General features: G+C 40.8%; 1 protein-coding gene across 6 annotated transcripts in view; it reads right to left on the bottom strand.

Annotated features, from left to right (window-relative positions):
• The window catches only part of kcnab2a (potassium voltage-gated channel subfamily A regulatory beta subunit 2a), a 96,772-nt gene that overhangs the window by 54,988 nt on the left and 22,496 nt on the right, over positions 1–19,288 (bottom strand). For 2 of the 6 annotated variants that reach the window (XM_061784019.1, XM_061784020.1), the window contains exons 2-3: positions 12,316–12,486; positions 10,179–10,220 (exon numbers count right to left, since the gene is read on the bottom strand). In XM_061784019.1, the coding sequence (XP_061640003.1) occupies positions 10,179–10,220; positions 12,316–12,392 (119 nt within the window). In that variant the 5' untranslated portion in view covers positions 12,393–12,486. Of the gene's footprint in view, positions 1–3,235; positions 3,754–10,178; positions 10,221–12,315; positions 12,487–15,473; positions 15,680–19,288 lie in introns of those variants that run through there. The other 4 variants (XM_061784021.1, XM_061784022.1, XM_061784017.1 and 1 more) reach the window with 4 other exon arrangements.

The following is a 19,288-nucleotide window of genomic DNA, read 5'->3' as shown; positions in this document are numbered from 1 at the left end:
TGGAGACACATTGCTTCCCGTCTGGCCCCACACAAGTCAAACTGTCTGGTTTTGCTTAGCCATAATGAAGAATGTGACGTCTTACAACGGTGCTGTAGACATTGCGATATTTATGATAGCGTGGTGTAGAACTGCACTGCATCGCCATTTATGTTAGCATCTGCTTGATTAAACTTGTGTGTGTAACTGATATTCATTTAAATTATATTGCTGATAGTGTACGGATCAGCCAGAGACCGTCTCACTTCATAATAAACTCAAGATCCTGTTCTAAGGTCATTGTTACATCTTCCGTCTTTGGTACCAAATCTGTTAAAAGAAGAAAAAAAAAAAACAACAACAACAACAAAGAAAAAGCCATAGCATTTCGCTTCCGTTTTTAACACCACCATTAATGGTGAACAGATATAGTATGACTCGAGCGCGCGCACACACAGACACAGAAATAGTTACGCCCGTGAGGTTGCATTGTATATGCTGACTCAATTGCACAGCACTAACTAACTGTGTGCGATCACAATACTGTGAGAGAGTGACTGACACAATGAGGGGAAGTGAATACGCCAGCTGCCTGCCAGTTCCTAAATAAAGGTACTTATTGGCCACTTCATTAGGTACACCTGCACAATGAGACCCAATACAATTTTCCATCAAGCCATACATTTTCTGTAACGCCAATACAAATGTAGTACAATACATCCAATTCTATTTTGCTTTCACAAATTATGTATCAATGTGTTTATTGTTGTTGCAAGTTGGCAGTAGTGAAGAATTGCACTACATCACATTTCGCGCCTCTCATGTAGCCGAGCATTATCACGGTTTCTTAAAATGTGGTCCCCAAGAAACCACGACTGGTATGTGAGTAATTTAGTGGCTGTATTTTGCGAAAGGTCTCAAACTTTGAAGAACTGTGGCAACCTTGACTTAGAAGCACCCCCAATTTACGTTGCTCGTCGCTTGTTGTTTTTTTGCTCAAGAGAGAGTTTCAAATACTTCGTTGCTCAAGTTAATTGAGTTACGAGCTTGGTCACAGAACGAATTAATTCGTAAGTCAAGGTATGACCATACTGTATAGTCCTTGGTTTACGATTGACCTTTCGGGGTTAAGCATGACGTGCAATGAACTAGTTTGCAAAGGCATGCTCAGTTACTGGTGTAATAGTGGTCTCGGTTCCTGGCCTTCCCCTGTGGAGTTTACATGTTCTCCACAGGCTTGCGTGGATTACGGGGTTGGTACCCCTGCCTCAGTCGAGAGATTCTGGGTTCGAATATCAGCTCAGACTCTTCTGTGTGCAACTGGCACGTACTTCTCTGGATACTCTGACTTCCTCCCAAAATTATGCATGCGAGCTTCATTGAATGGATTTACTGCCAGTGCATTGAGTCTAACCGGCGATTAGTCAGATGGGATAGGCTCCACCTCAAAGACGAGACTTGGATGGATTTATGGATGCTTTAGCATCGATACCCTTGTAAAGGGGAGACAATATGGGGGGAAAAAAGCCAAAGAAAATGTAATGAACATTAAAAAATACAGAATGGGACAATGATTTAACTGCATGTTGTTTTTTTGCTGGTGGGCCACAGGTTTTTAATCCGAAAAATGTTCAGAAACACTTGAGACTGTGATGTACCTAATATTGTGGCCAGTGAGTGTACAGTTTGTCTTGATAAATAAATGATTACATTAAGTAAATGAGAGTAGAGTAGTAGTAGAGTAAATGATTTATAATGCCACTAACATACTTATACAGTATATTCGCCATCTTAAAAATGTGAAAGATAAACCATCTTCTGTGACATACAAGCCTCGAGGACAACTCAAGACTCCTCATGCAGCCTAGCACATATACACACTCTGGTCACTGATCTCTGTCAACAACAACAACAACAGCAGCAACAGCAGCAGTCATGTCTAAAATGATTTGCAATAGGCATGTGACTGTAAAGCAACCAGGTAAATGCAACACATCAGCCTAGCCTGCGCCTTTGGCTTGACTGCGTTTTCTCTTAATATTGTTTCTGGATGAAAAAAGAAAATGTAATTTCGTGCCTTGATGGTAACTCTACAAATTCAAATAATCAATTTTCTCTTTTTGATGATCCATGTTGTTTTTGTGACAGCATTTTCCGCACTGTCCAGCAGGAGTGGACTTTGTGCCACTTTGTGTGGCGCTGGATCTAATTCTCTAAATAGGAAGTCACAGCCAGAGTGGAAGTTTGATGTTAGAGCATTCACTGATGGTCACAATACATGAAAGTAGAAAGCCACTGAATATGTAAACAGTCACAGTGATGGACCGGATTAAAGGCCTTTTCACACTGTGATTAGGACAGTGCAGTGCGCCATCGAACAACCCATTCATTGTATATGTGCTGCTGCAGCGCAACGGCGTGCAGCTGAACATTTTTCAATTCGGGTGACAGCGCACTGTGATGACATCTCGTTGCATCTAATAGGAGAAATGGTGGCGGAGTGATTTCAGCGCAAACAGCAAGAGATTTTGGCAGTACTTTCAAAATAGCATGAAGAAAATGGAGGAAAAGGTCATTAATGCAGTGTCCCAGTGTCCCAAGCTCTGGGACACAAGACAAGTGTCGTATAGTAACGTGGTAAAGAAGGCCTGAAGAAGACCTAAAAGCAGCCTTCATGGAGCTGTACCACACGGACGAGCCTAAACTCCCCCAGATCCTGCCGTGCCATTAGAATCGGATGGACTCCCGCTCTCTCTCTTTTTTTTTTTTGCTGTTGGCTTCTCTCCTCCTCCTACTTGATTATAAGTAATGACCGGGCTTTCCGTTGTAACAATGACAAATAGATATTGCTGAGCTGTGGCCTACTTTAAGGTACAAACAAGCAGGAAAAGGCACCAAGCTACTTCCTGTTTGGTCCCCTAGCAGCTAGCATCAAATAGGGGCAAGCTTGCGCTGGTGGTAGAACCGCTGAGAGACTCTAACCCTGATAAAATAGATTTGAACAGAACATGCCACCACTCTTGTGGCCTGGATAAGTCCTCCAACATGTTCGTAGTTCGGCAAATATGCAACTGACCAATGAGGAAATGAAACCGTACACAATAAGCCATACCAGATGACAAAAAAAGAAACAAAATGTAAGTTGCTTTTTAATCTAAACACTAGTATCTACTCACACACAAATGTTTCGCCAATCCTCAAACATATGGCCTCCTCCAATCTCACACTTTGCAGGTCCTGAATACTGTTTTCTTACCTGTACTTCATGCCTGTCTGATAGGAGACACACTCTTCCAGGGCCAGGCCATTCATCTTCAAGAAGTCCTCCATGTTCTTTATTTGAGCGGCGACCCTCTGTTCCCGCAGACGCTGGAGCTCGGCCTGGTCGGTGGGCCTGCTCGGGGGCTGGTTGAGCCCCTGGTCCGAGTGGTAGCGGTTGATCCCGCTCCGGATGCTCTCGCTGTATGTCATGGACAGCATCTTTCCACTGCCGCTGCTGTTGCTCTTACGGACGCCACTGCTCGGCGCTGACGGTTTAGGGATCTGCAGGTTTTCAGCAGGACAGTGACCGGACTTGAGCGTGCTGGGAATCCCCTGGGGGCTACTGGCATAGCCTCCCGTAAACATGCCAACCCCTCCCTCAGTATTTCGCCTTCTTGACAAATTATGAAGAAGCCACACAGATGGAGCTAAGGGTGCACCTCCCTTAAATAGCACCTGCTCCCATTAAAAAAGAGCTCTTGTGCTCTGGGCTGTACAATGGCCATGCATCCTGTAATCAACACGGCCCAGAACAACCGCAATCGCTTCCCCCTCCCCCGACAGGTGCGCCACAGGCAGGGTGACACTGATAGGCAGCATTCAGGTGCTCAAGAAACAGGACACATGCCATTTAATCCATCCAGACAAGCAACAAGCGAAAACGTGAACACAATCCCACTCTGAGTGGACAACAAAAGGGAAAACCACAATTTGATTTAAAAAAAAAATATATATATATATATATATATATATATATATATATATATATATATATATATATATAAATACCAGGTCCAGCTGGATCCAAAATAATTGTCACACTTGTTCTTTACTGCCACCAAACACAACTTTTGACAGGAGAAAATCTTCCAATCTGACTCCTGACCACCATGTTTTAACATCCCTTAATGACATAAATCAACAGAGGGCAGCACTGTGTTGCTTACGCCAATAATGGAAGGGAACAACATGTACATGCTTCCATTGGAATTTTAATGAACATCTACTTTGCAATTGTGAAAACAAAAAACAAAAACAAAAATCAGCAAATCATTTACTTTAAAAACAGTGGACATAATATTTTACAACTTAATAGTGCATACCGGATTAACTCACATACCACATTAAAGTTAATAATTTGGAAGAACATTATCACACTTAATTGAATATTACAAAATGGACAAAGAAGTAGCCTAATAAAAAAATGTATATTTACTAATTGACATTTAAAAAGAGTGCTACTAAACTTTGAGTGACCGTGTACCCATAGATTAAAACAATTTACAGTAAAGATGGAAATGGAGTGGTTTTTTTTAATGTTACAACAATAATGTGTAACATTTAACATGGAATGTCCTACGAAATCCTAATCATCACATTACAAGTGTCTAAGTGCTGGATATTTTAATTCTGTGATAAGGAACTATAACGTGACTACAGCATAAAGACGGCTCTTACAAATGATGGAATAATTGAAGTTTTCTCCATGTGGACAAACTTAAGGGGACTTGAAAACTAGGCAACATGCACGCTCCACACTGAAAAGTTCATCCGTCGCACATGCTAACAAGCGTTGGCCACTGGCGGAAAGATCTTTCCACAAACTCACCCGGTTTCTTTGGGGTCGGCTCATGAGCAAGGTCGAATGGTGCGAGTCAGCGCTTATAAAGCCACACTGCACTGCAGACGGACCAAGTGGGTCCACCCAAACTGGGAGTGTCTTACTTGGAAACGTCTAAACCAATTAGTGAGTAAGGGAGCGCATCCCTTTCCTCTCTTCACCACTGGGACCGCCATCTAGCACCGCAAGCAACACCTCGCCTCATCCCCTCCCGGGGAGATCTCGTGAAAGAAATCCATTTACAGCGTTTAGAGGCTTTGTCCCGTTTCTGCTAGCCTCAGCAAATAATATCAGCTCTGAATTATTCACCAACGCTTTTTGCACTAAAAGCCTCTGATTGTTGTTACACAGGAAATACTACTACTTAGAGCAGCACAATAATGAGCTACGCAGGCTTGAGCTCATGCCGAAAACACACACAAACACAAATGCTGCGTAACCGCCACTGAGCGCTTGTATGAGGACAAGTACTGTAGCTCGAGACTGACAACCCACAAATCACAGCCCAACCGCGTGAAAGCCACAGTCGTAAATATAGCTGTATATGTTCAGGTAAAGGACTAATCCAATTTGTTTAGTTTTACATTGATGGTCTAATTCCCAATTAAACAACTAATTACAGTACTGCCTTGAGATACGAGTGCCTTGACTTGCAAGTTTTTTTTTTTTTAGATAAGAGCCATCACTTGACCAATTTTGTCTTGAGATATGAGCAGAATGTGAGATACACAACCACCGCTAAATGGCGGCAGCACGCTTCACCACATCCAGCCACCATCCTTTCACATTGGTTTCCTTGCATTGGAAGGACAAGATCAGTTGATGGCAGCAATGTGCCATTAAGATGGTTTGCCAATTGCCAATGGACCACACAGAAGAACAACAAGGAATGAAAAGACAGCTTCAGTCGTGTTTTTTGCTCACATTTCCCATGTTTGTGGGTTATGTGGAGAGCAAATGTTGTAACTGAGTGTTTTTCTGTGGAAGGTTTTAATAAGCCAATCTCCAGACTTAAACCCTATTAAGCCTGTTAAAGAGGGAAGTGAGGGGGAGAAATCACAACAAATCAAACAGCATTGCTGTTCCAATACTTTTGGCCACGCAAAAAAACGCATTTCATTCCAAATATCACAATCCTCTGTGTATACCATCCAGCTGTAAATACCTGAAAATAAAAGAGCGATAGCAATAATATAGGAACTGGCCTCATTGTCATACTGTATATGTGACTCTCGAGGACCTGCTGCAGGACTGATTTGCGCTTAATGCCCCATTACAATTGCCCTGTGATTGACTGGTGACCAAATCATAGACTCCACCTCCCCCAACCACCCTGAACAGGATTAAAGAAACTAGATGGATGGATTGTAATATTTTATATCATCTTGGCAGCATGCACTTATAAATGTTGTCTCGCTGTTGTGAATAATCTCAAAGTTTGAATCAGTATTTTTCTAAACATTACCAAAGACACATTACATGGAAAAAGTCAGCCTCCTATTTTACGTCGGACAGCACTCAGTCCATGTAAAACTGTTGCTTGACAAAGACCAAACACTTCACCGAATCCATTGAAAGGACACCTCTAAACCACTACATTAAACTTGCTACCGATGTGGCGTATTGAGAGTAAAACACAACTGGATGAAAGACATACCACAGCATCAGCAAATCATAAGTCCAGTATTCGTGCGATTTTTCTCTTGAGCAATGACCCCTCATCCCCCCCACCCAAACCACTCCTCACACCCACCCACCCCACAATCGACCCCCCGCCCCCATACCGACTGATTGGTGTGTCATCCTTGTCCTGAATAACAGTAAGGTTAATGTAAGGCACGGGATGTTAATGTTAATTATGATGCCGTAAGCACAACAGAAACACTGCATTATCAGATTAAGCAAACATTAGCCCGCCAGGCTCGTCGGAGCGACAGGGAGAACGAGGCTCTATCGATCGACCTCATGCAGAGGAAGACGGAGCATTTAGTCAGACAATTTTGCACTTAAAAATATATATTAAAAAAAGGACAGAAAAGTGCACGTCGCCAGGTTAGAAATCATGAGATAATTGCAGGCAAATCGACATCGTGTGCGCTTTTTATTACTCAGATCAGCAGAATGAGCTTTGATGTAAAAGAGATGTAGTAGCAAAAAGACTGAGCAGCTAAAGCGAGGTAGACACAATCTGATAATCGGCCCAAATTTGAGTATTTTTCCCCCTCTTTCGATTATAGTCAGCAAAGGCCAGATTATCAGATGTTTGTAAAATATTGTCTTGTTGTGTGTGGTCTGCTAAGAGCGATTTTTCGTCCCCGATCTACTATGTAAAAAAAAAAATGCCTCGAACAAGCTTTATATGTGACAATACAGTACGTTGACGTTTCCTGTGTTTTGCTTTTTTTGCAACACGTATTACAAAAGATGACCGATGTCTTGAATGACATCACGCAGTAAAATCACATGAGAGTTTAGACTCTGATATTGCACTTGTTAACAAAGTTACAGAGAATGTTTTGCTTACATTTTATAGTGGTAAACTTGTTTTTACACTTGTTGAGTAAGAAGATTCAGATTAAGAATTGAGTGCTGTTGTTCTTTTACCTCTAAATAAAAATCTAACTTTACAAATTGTATGACAGGTAATGTCAAAGTGACAATTTGTCATGTTTTGCTTTTTCTGTCTTTTTTTTTATTTTTACAAAAGACTGCCCGATCCGATTAATTGTGCAATGTTTTGCTTTTTATGTGGCTTTTTTTGCAAGATGCAACAGCTTCCAAAATGAAATGGAAGAATATACAGTCAGTAAATCTTCACTATTTGTGGGGGACCAATAGCAACTCCTGCCTACGACAGCAAAATCCATAAATAATTGCCGCACCCCCAAAAGGGAGTTTGTAATTACATATAGATGCCATAACGTGGGTGTGTGGGTGATATGAAGCAGCACTTTAAACAAACAGTATTAAGTCATTAAACTCAACTTTTGTCATTTTAACACACTAATAAATGTTATGCAATACAAGCAAATTGTAACACCAAAGCATACTATTACACCAGTTATTAACAGTATATGCGCTGGGAGAGAAGCAGAAACATACCTTCACTTTCACTATTGACCGTGGAGCATTCAAGGACCAGGAACAATATACGATATCTCAAACACAGATGAAAACACTACCCAATGACTTAAACCTAACAAATAAAAATAAATTCCACCAAATGGCGCCAAAGTAATAATTTCATTGCTCTGGCCTGGGCGAGTAATGGAGGACAGGTAAGATTAGCGAATATTGGCTACACCACGAAGTCCAATTTGTTTACAAAGTTAAGACAGTGTTTTGCTGATTTTACATGGGTTAAATTGTTTTTACACTTTTCAAGTAAGATTATTACAAAAAGTCACATTTGCGAAACGTCAAGACATACAGTACTTCGAAGTAAAATTCATGAACATTCACTCACTCACTCATAACCATGACGCAATTACTGCTACTTAAAGGTTCAGAACTTCAAACTGATTCCAAGGTCAGTCCAATCAAATCTATGCATTGAGAACCCAAAAAAAGAGTACATAAGCGACAGGGACTTTGCTTAATGATTGTACGTACAGACCCTTTCCAAAAAAATGTAATATCATGGAAAAGTTTATTTATTTGTAGAATTACTTTCAAAATGTTAAACTTTCATAAATTATAGATTCAGGGTCCACAATTTAAACAATTTGAAGTATTTATTTGTTGATCTTTACATAATTTGGGCTTCCAGCTCATAAACCCCACGAAACCAGGAGTTTAAAAAATTTGAATACTGCGAAGAAATCATTTACTTTTCAGTTTTGTTAGAAAAAAAATAAATTAGGGTCACATTAAAATCAATCAAAAGATGGTACTTTCAAAACGATACGTTAATCTTCAATACTTGGTTGAAGATTTTCTTTCCTTTAATCACTGACTCGATGTGCCGTGGCATTGAAGCAATCAGCCTGTGGCATTGCCTGGGAGTTATGGAAGCTCAGATTTCCTTGATGCTTGCTGTCGGTTCTTCCTTGCTTTTGGGTCTGGTGGCTCTCATTTTCCTCTTGACAAAACCCCATTGATTCTCAAAGGGGTTTAGATCTGACGAGTTCGCTGGCCAGTCAAGCACTGCGATGGCATGGGCATCAAACCAGGTTTTGGTGCTTCTGGCGGTATGGGCAGGGGCCAGGTCCTGCTGGAAGATGAAATCTGCATCTCCATACAGATCCTCAGCGGAAGGAATCATGAAGTCCTCTAAAACATTCTAGTAGACTGTTGCGGTGATTTTGGATTTAAGAAAGCAGAGTTTACCAACACATGCACTGGACATTGCACCCCAAATCATGACTGACTGTGGATATTTCACACTGGACTTCAAGCAGCTTGGGTTCTGTTCTTCACCAGTCTTCCCCCAAACCCTTGGACATTCCTGAATGAAAGGCACACTTTACTTTCATTGGAAAAGAGGACCTTGGACCACTGACCAACAGTCCAGTCCTTCGTCTCCTTGGCCCAGTTGAGACACTTCCTACGTTGGCTCAGGCTCAGAAGTGGCTTGACCCGAGGAACTCGACAGTTGTAGCCCATCTGCCGGATGCGTCTGAATGTGGTGGTTTTTGAAGCTGTGACTCCTGCCTCATTCCACTCTTTCTGGATCTCTGCTAGAGTCTTGAATCTTTTCTGTTTGATAATCCGCTGAAGCCCACGGTCATCTCTTTTGCTGGTGCATCTTCTCCTGCCACATTTCCCCCTTCCACTGGACTTTCCACTGATATGCATGGTCACAGCATTCTGTGAACAGCCAGCCCCCCTTAGCTATGAACTTTTGTGGCTTACCCATCCTATGGAGAGTATCAATGATGGTCTTCTGGCCAGTTGTCAATTCTGCAGTCTTCCCCATATTGAACCAAACTGAGACAATTGAACCAAACTGAAGCAATTTAATGACACTTAGGGAAACCTGTGCAGGTGCTTTGAGTTTAGTAGATGATTAGTGTGTGACACTTAGTTTAAAACATTTATGGCCTGCAAAATTTGGGCTGATTTCTTCACAGTATTACAATTTTTTGAATTCCTGATTTTGCGGGTTTTATGAGCTAGAAGTCCAGATTATGTAAAAATAAACAAATAAATACTTGAAATTATTTAAATTGCGCGCCCTGAATCTATAATCTATAAAACGTTTTGAATACAATTATGGAAATAAATACACTTTTCCATGATATTCTAATTTTTTTGGAACGGGTCTGTACATGTGAAACAGTAGGGATGAAGAATAGATACAGAGAAAGACAAATACCTGTAGAACTGCAGCTGCCGTTTTGGACTTCCATAGCGAGCACTGAAGGCATCAGCAGAAAAAAGGAGAAAGACAGGGTGCTGGTTAATGTAAGTGCAGTAGGAAAGAGGTTAGTAATGGTGGCAACATGAGTCTGTGGGGGAATAGTGCAGGCATAGTGGATGCATAGGTGCTACAAATAATACAACACAACAGGTCAAATAATGAACAGAACTCACAAACATCAAAACTGTTCGTCATGATAAAATGACAAATTATTGATAACAGTATCTGATAATAGTAATAGTGGATACTTCAACTATCGACACACTCCAGCCCACAATCAAAGGCGCCGCTTGCTGGTCAAATAAGAGAGTGCAGGTTAATCTTGACAAACAAGTCCACAGTGCTGTATAAACACAAACAGTGTTAGTGGACTTTTATGTTGATAAAGTACAATTATGTGACAGTATCCCAAAATCAATGACAAGAAAATGTGCAATGCAATGTGCATCATAATGCAAAAGCACTTCTGATATTTGAATCCCATTCCCTTATGGAACGTATTAACGTTCAACATAAGTAACAGCAACTGCACCAAATATGTCAGATTTGAATTATTATATCATCATGTCGAGAGAGAACGAAGCAAGCAAAGTCACCATGCTACACTGCAAACTTCATTGCTGTCTGTTAAGCAGGGTACACACATAATAACACTGTATACTGATAAACATGCCTCATTTGAGCATTTTTTTTTCACACTTATGGTCAAAGTCAGAAAAGGCCCGATTGCTGGATGTCTGTCATAGATTATCCTGAGCAATTAACATGTGGTGTTGTGTGTTAAGAGTGACTTTTTCATCGCTATCTGCTTGGAAACAGAGAACAGAGAGGAGCTTGTTTACAAGAGCAGTGTTGTCAACTGAGAGACAACCAGGGTTCCGTGGTAGACTAGTGTGCTATGAGAGACCATCAGGGGTGACGCAGGTAATTATTCATATTCACGTAATTTGCCTCAAAATTATTTATTATCCACAAATAATGCATCTTTGTTCATCTAGCTATGCCGGCCGGCCATGTACAGTATACATGCACGGCAGAACAATTAAATATTCTTCCCTTAAATGGCATGCGGTGTAATAATCCTGTTGTATCCATCTGTTGCCGTCCATACAAAGGAATAAATTATGAATTCCTGCGATTTGTGTTCAATTAAACAGGCCCAGATTTGACACTACGTCAATTTGTGGGTAAATTGAGATGAGATAATCATTCATAATCCAGTATTCATACTTTTTGTGACATTTCTGTTTGGTGGTGTGCCACAAGATTTTTCCAAAGTAAAATGGGTGCCTGATGCCTTAATAAAAGTCGGGAAACTCTGTTCTAGCAACTATTTTTCAAAGAAGCAACTAGCAAGTTTAAATCTCCCTAATAAACAAAGCGTAAACATCTTTACATCGTTTTCTGTATGTATGTCAAGAAAGGAACCTAGCAAGCAATCACCGAGGCAACTTCACTGAACGTTTCCAGAGATATGGTGCCCATTTAGGAGCTTCAAAAGCAGTTACTTATTGGCACGTTGGACACTTCTGGCCGGAGGTATGCGCTTCCAAGCTGCAAATATTTTGCAGAGGTCACCTTTCTGTCCAACACTACTCTTCGACAGACATACAGACGAGCTGATCCATGCAGTTTGAAGGCTTATTTTATATTAAATTATTGAACACTAAAAACGTTAATTTAGTAAGACGCATACTGTATGTGCGTGCATGTTTACATAAAAGGAAATTATTTTCCAAAGAGAAAAGGAGGATTTTCACATTAACAAGGTGCATGCAAGGCAAGTCAATTCTTGGGCAAGAAAACAAATACACATTTCAAAGTTTGATTGGTATCAAGAGAAATAAAGCCCTAAAAAAGAAAAATGTCATTGTCATTTGCTTTTTCGATAGGCAAAGGGAGGGAGAGAAAATGATAAAAATTTGATTTTCATAAAAAAAAGTGGAGATTTTATTTTGGTCTTATCACCCAGCCCTACTCTCTACATTAGTGGACCACGGCCCTTACAAAGGGCAAAGCAAAAACAAAGCAAAAAAACTTAACACTCATTGCAGTGCACAATCATCCATAATGTGTGTCTTTCTGGACTCACCTGTAGATCATTCCGGGCGAACCGGTCTGTCGAAGGGAGAGGCGAGCGGGGGAGTCTGTGGTCGATTCAGGATACATGGTGGCAGGAGGAGGGGAGCGTCGCGGCCAGCCTGCCAGGGGTGGTGTTCTTTCACCGCAACCAGGAGGGACAGTTTAGCGCCAACGTGGGCCTCTGCCAAAGAAAGAGAGCAAGACAACAGTTCAGGTCTTCCATCTTCAATTCAGTGGAATCAGGCCTAAAATCCAATTCAGATTTTTGTTTTTTGGACACACACGTTACAATACATGGGTGATGTGTCAGTGCAATTACATGATAGAGGCCACTTGGCTAAAGTGGTTAAAGTCAGTTAGGTGAAGGAAGTGCAGAATGTGATGGTAATTCTACACCATCCAGCATAGAAACTATTTAAATCCTCCATTTTAATTCATGAAATAGAAATGTACCTAAACGACTCAAAACCAAGCCTCAATTTTCTTAAAAATATAAATCAGAAACATTACTGCCACTAGGTGGAGATCTCTCCTCATTTTGCAGATCTAAGTGGACTTGCAATAACATCAGCTTTGGCTGTGCATCAATAGTATGAGTCAAAGTACCTGTATTATAAAAGGCATTCATGCGAACCATGAATTTCTTTGCATGTTGAAAAACACGCCAACTACAACAGCTTCTATTAATTCTAATTCAAAAAACCTCATGAAACGACAACAAGGAATCACTTAAATGTATGTTGATCTGCTTATATTATGCTTGTAGTGTGTGCGTTTGTGTGTGAGAACAACAGCTAAACCGCCACTTTTGGGTGACACAATTCTATAAATAATTCAAAGTGTCGGCCCTAGAAGCAGGTCAGTGCTGCTGAGAGGGCAGCTTCACTGAGGGTGAGTGTCTGGCTCCTTAGGTAGATTTTGGTTAGATAATGCTTGCACTGAAACCTCAACTGTCCAAGACTTAAAAGTTCGTAAACTATGCGGAAAATACTCCTTGAATGTGGTCAATATTTTGGACATGGAACTGTCTAAAGACATGATGTCACCAGTCTTCATTTTAGCCAGTATCACAGAATTAAAGTCTGTATTTTTGCGTCCAGTTTCATATGAAGACATATTTCGACAAACAAAATAAAAACGAATGAAACAACTCACCATTAAGCGTATTTTTGTTGTTTTATTTAGTGGCAGTACTGCGTATGTTTCTCTTCTACAAAGTGGACGGTCTTATCGTGTGTTCTATAGCATAGTGTGTTATATAAGGGACATCGTAGGCAAAACAATGAAGCGTTTCTCTGTTTCAGTGTTTTTATTTCACTTGTTCGTTAATTGTATTAGAGGACAGACTTGGTATCTGTTGTGTGTGTCCATATACAATGAATAAAGTTCTCGTTAGCACGCATTATTACATATATTAGACATATTGGAGACAAAGGTTTTACTTCACTTCGTTCCTCGCCGCCAGTCAGAAGTAGTGGTGTCACGGTACCAAAATTCTGACTTTGATACTATAACTGCATAAAGTACAACGATACCGGACTGAAACGATACCACGGCAAAAATCGAAAACATCAGTAAACGCAGTAGAATGAAAACTGACAAAACAACTTCAAATACTGTTGTATTTATTTTTACGAATACAAAACATTACAAAAAAATACGCAATAATGGAATTAGCCCATTCTTAACATTAGTCATTTTTAAAAATAATTAGATCAATGCCTGCATTATTATATACAGGCATATTATATAACAAATGTGTGTGTGTGTGTGTTTTGTATGTATATAAAATTGTTCATCTATATACAGTATATGTATGATATATAAAAAAATAGTAGACCATCACTGTTTCATCAATTTCTTGTTCATTATAATACCTGGTAGCACAAAAGGCATTTTACCTGACACACACAAAAGCTAGATTGCATTATTACATATAATTTTGGAAATTATCAAGAAAACCATGGGCAAAGGCTAGGGCAAGATATCAGCTTAAAAAACAAACAAACAAAAAAATAATAAAATGAAAAAAGTTCCAAACTGAACTCTGTCACTAGCATCGCGAGAACTGCCACCTGCAGTAACCTGGTGGCAGTTCTCGCGAGGTTAGTGGCAACACCGGGAACAAACTCCAAAAACAAATAAGATCGATGGATGGACGTGACGAAGAAGGCATTCCTGCCAAAAGAACAGAGGTCCTGTAAATATTGAGAAAAAAGGGACAGCAAATTTAATTTTCTCAAGAAGAGCAAAATGGGGCATTCACGCATTTTGTACAATTTGTAACTGGGATTTAAATGTCTCACACGGGGGAATGAACAACGTCAGTCAGCATGAAAAATCCACCAAGCACCTGCGCTGGCTCGAAGCACAGAAACATGCCCAGGCGTTGTCAGCATTTGTGATTATAAATACGTACGAGGCAGACCAGGTCATAAATGTGGAGGTTAAAATGGGATGTGTGCAGCTATCATCGGGCAAGAGGCGGGGTACACCCCTGTACTGGTTGCCAGCCAATCGCAGGGCACAAACAAACAACCATTCGCACTCACATTTACACCTACGGGAAATTTAGAGTTGTCAATTAACCTACCATGCATGTCCACCGTGCCGCCAGGAAAAACCAAGGAAACACAAAGCATCAAAGGTAAGCCGAGTCATGCACTTCCATAACCATCTTATTTTTGTACTCTCGGACCGGTGCTCACATATGAAGACTGTGTCACCCTGTTGGTCGGACATTTCACTGCTGTTTCAGTCGAGCCGTAGTGACATGCTAGTAAAAAAATGGTAATTTTTGGCACTGGAATGGTAACTTTTATAGAAATCGAATCATCTGTTAGCCATTTATCTTTAGTGGTAATATTTATTGACAGTAAACTATACAGTAAAGGCAATTGAACATTTTTATTGTTACCCATGGTTTTCTGGTTACTGTATTGTTGGTCTCAATGGGATATTTAGATTTTCAAAGACTACCATTTCTGAGGTCACAAGGATTGTTTTGGACTGGAAGTTCCACTGTCACACACACAAATTCAAATCAGTGACAAATCAGCTTCCTTTCTTTTAACAGCAGAGGACAAAGCAGAGTGGCATCTGTCACACCGACAAAGCAGCGGGATGAGCATCTCATGCCAACCTTATTTCACCGGTGACTGAGCTCACCCGAGTCTTGGCTCATAACCCTAACGACAACATGAAAGGTGACTTTCCACTCCCATCACTTTCTCCCCTGAGCGGTGAATACGTCGTCCCGAGTTCCCAAGGACTCGTTTAACGTTCCCTCCTCGTTCATTTCAATCACGGCACAAAAGGGACGACGGCCAGCCCGGCCATCAGGTGATGAAGGCGGCGATGATGATGGCGTGACCCTGATGGATAAAAGACCCGTGAGCAGATTTACTACAAAGTCATCTGTCAGTGTCAAGGCATCAGGAGTTGGAGTGGGTTGTGTTGGCAGATATCAAAGCAGTCTCTCTGGCAGAAGGGGCCTATTACTTTGTTGTTGAAGTTTTTTTCTCCACAATTTTGGCAGAAAAGACCCAAAACAGAACACTATACAGTAACTTTGTGGAGATGCTTGTGCTTGTTTGTTGTCACACATATGACCGAGAAAATATTTAATGTCTATGATGAGTTCAATATTATAATTTTTTTTTAATAGCGCTTGTGACAGTAACAAAAAAACAAAGTCGATCCGCAATTCAATCCTTTTTAATTAATATATTTTGGCAATAAACAATAAATATACTTCCTATTTACTTTATTATTGTGTATTATATTCATTTAACAATATTATACTTATATATAATATATATTCTTAATAGAATAAATACATTTGTCAGAGTAGATGGTGCCAATGTTTTTTTCTGCACACCACTTTCAATTAATTCCAAGATGGTGTCTGCGAAGATGCATTAACATATTGGACATGACTTGGCGAAGTTTTTTTGAAGCACTTACTGCAAATATTCTGGGTCTTGTCGACTACACGATTTCCATCTGTTCTCAACTGGGTAGCCAAAATGCTCCCATACTGCTGGCCTAAATGAGTTTTGGAGGGTCCGCAATTTCAGGTTTATTAATCATACTAGCCATGTTTCCTCTGCTCCGCTCCGTGCAGTCGAAACAGCATTAGCTACATTTGTGCTCACTCTGGTCAGGTGACCGTAATCAGAAAAAGTAGGAGTTGGAGGAGGCTTGCTGAAGAAATTTATCTTTGGTCATCAATAATGACATCACCCACCATATTTTGCTGACCTTCACATTGCCATACCCTCCCACTCTCTCAGGTCTTCATCTTCCCTCCACCCCACCATCCCTTCAGTCCACCGTGGGGGACAGCCTTCAGTCAGCCTTCAGTCGCTCTGCCTCCCGTCTTTGGAACTCATTACCACCTCACCTCTGAAATACAGACTCATTAACCCTCTTCAAATCCGAGCTCAAGACACACCGATTCTGGACTCTCTATTCACTTTAACATTTCCCTATCATTTGTCATTTTAATTGATGTCTTCTGTTCTTTTTTTTTGTTGAAATTGTACTGCTTGAGCTATTTTAACTATGTTTGTCCAGTGACTGGGTTATTCAATGTAGGCTTTTAATTACCTTAAAATAATAACAACAATAATCATTTTTATCAAATTTAGTAGCACTTTATGCTCATGTGGCTGTATAGTATCTGGATCACTCCACAAACTCTGGGAGTTGGTGTGTTCCAGTTCTGTCATTTCAAAGGTGACTAAAGGCTTCTATATACTCGCGCAGATGGCGACCGCGCTGACGTCACTGCGGCTGTCCCTTGCGCAGTTTGGCTTTATACTCGAGCACAACCCACGCGCGCTGTTTTGAAAGTGTGCTGCAGTTCTCTTCCAAGTCGGGGGTGTCGCTACGGTTGGTATTGGATAGGACACCACAGGGTGGAGTTTCCTCTGCATTTTTTTTGCCATTTCCGGTAGCCGTTTCTACTTTCCTTTCAGTAACAAGGAACAAAGCAACAACAATGGGGACAGACCAAATGGACCTAGATGACCAGATGATGCGTTTATTTATGCTGCAAAATTAATCGAGAAGGCGGCGACGTAGATGGTACGTAGAACCAAGGGGCACGCTGGTACGTCATCACGGCATGTGACTAAAACGGACCAACGGAGATAATCGCCGTTGCGTTCAACGTGCAGCAACTATTTTTGTCGGGTGCGCGGCAAGCTGCGCAGAGGTGCTGCGTGGGGCAATTCTTCGGTCACGTGATGCAATGCGGGCGTTGTCGGCCGTGCGACGGCGGGAGTATAAAGAGGCCTTAAGGCTTTAGCAGGGGTGTCAAACTCTTTTTTTGTCTCGGGCCGCATTGTAGTTACGATTTCTCTCAGAGGGCCGTTAGAACAGTGAAACCATACAAATGTTTAATCATCACCAAAACATATTACCATTAAACAACAAATTGAGGGATAACTAGTTTTTAAATCAGAAGACAAGGATAATAGTTTGTTCAAGTATTGTTTAAGTTACTGTAGAAGGGTTTGGTAACAGAAAAATGCAATATCTAAACATTATTGTTTAAAATGATGTGGTGGGCCGCATCTGGCCCCGGGCCTTGAGTTTGACACATATGCTTTAGAGTATCGTGCTTTTTGGTTGCGATACTATGTTGTTACAGGATTAAGCGCGAAACAAACATTCACACGCACATTCCCGCCTTTGGACAATTTACAGTAGAGCGCTGAATGAACTGAACATGTATGTTTTTGAAATGTGGGAGGAATACTGTAAGAACATGCCAACTCCACACAGGAATTCTAGAGCTGAAATTCCAACCTCAGAACTGCGAGGCAGATGTGCTAACCATCATATGCTAATAGTGTCTACATGGGTCCATTATTAACCACAAAGATGTATGAAAACTTGGCAAAATAGCAGTAGATGGTGCATATCTTCATAAAGTAGGGAAATGTACCAAGGCCTGTGACTGTGGCGTGTAGTCTAGCATTGCAGCACAGATGCCTGAAGTGAACTGCAGAGCTGGACAGCACTGCAGCACTGCGGTACACTACACACTCATGCTGGCTCAAGTTAGAGGGCTCAGATTTACCATACTAATGGGCCAGGGTGCAATCTCTTAAATTGAAAGCTGCAGACTCACAAAGACACCAAGTACAAAGACAAATGTGAAGACAGGAGATGATATTGGAGTACAACTGTAGGATTGCATTAATGCATTTCTCAAGCCATTATGATCAATACTTAATGTTAAAAAAACATATATATTGAAATGCCCTGAAATAGCGTATAACAGTATCTATAATATTCACATGGTAAGCCTTTGTGAAGAAATATGTAAGGGCTTAAAAACCTTGTTTGAAATCCTAACCCAGGCGTAAAACCACAGTTCAAACTCCTATCTTGGCTTGAAATTAGGCTTTACACGATCAGGATTTTTGGGGCCGATCACCGATCAGCAAGATAAAAAAAAACGATAACCGATCACCGATCCAACCATGAGATGGAGCAATGTGTCTATTTACATGACTTGTTCCTTTATTGTATATACTTGTTTATTGTATACTGAGTACATGTCTTCAAAATTATTCTCTCCCATTTTAGACTTAAAAACATCTTTAAAACATCAATGACCTCAAGAGGCATTCAAGGATTGGCCACTGACATAAATTTAGGTCTTACAAGATTGAAAAAAAAAATATATATATATTGGCCATCAGATAGTTACAGTACTACGCCACAAGACACGTGACAAGGCTAAAAATAAACTAGCTTTTGGATTCATACGCGACAGTGACGCGGAGTAAATGTCTTTTGCGGAGTCGATCGATGACGTCATTGATCGGTCCGGCGAATTATGAAATGAAAGCCGATCGGCCGATCAGCATAAAATGCTAATTATCGGCCGATACCGATCAGATCGGTGTAAAGTCTACAGACGCTACATTGAACCCCAAACACTGGCTTTAAACCCCAATTCGAAA

This window comes from Phyllopteryx taeniolatus, chromosome 9 (assembly GCF_024500385.1).
Source record: "Phyllopteryx taeniolatus isolate TA_2022b chromosome 9, UOR_Ptae_1.2, whole genome shotgun sequence".
In the NCBI taxonomy this organism is placed as follows: domain Eukaryota; kingdom Metazoa; phylum Chordata; class Actinopteri; order Syngnathiformes; family Syngnathidae; genus Phyllopteryx; species Phyllopteryx taeniolatus.
This window is presented reverse-complemented; position numbering and strand designations above follow the sequence as displayed.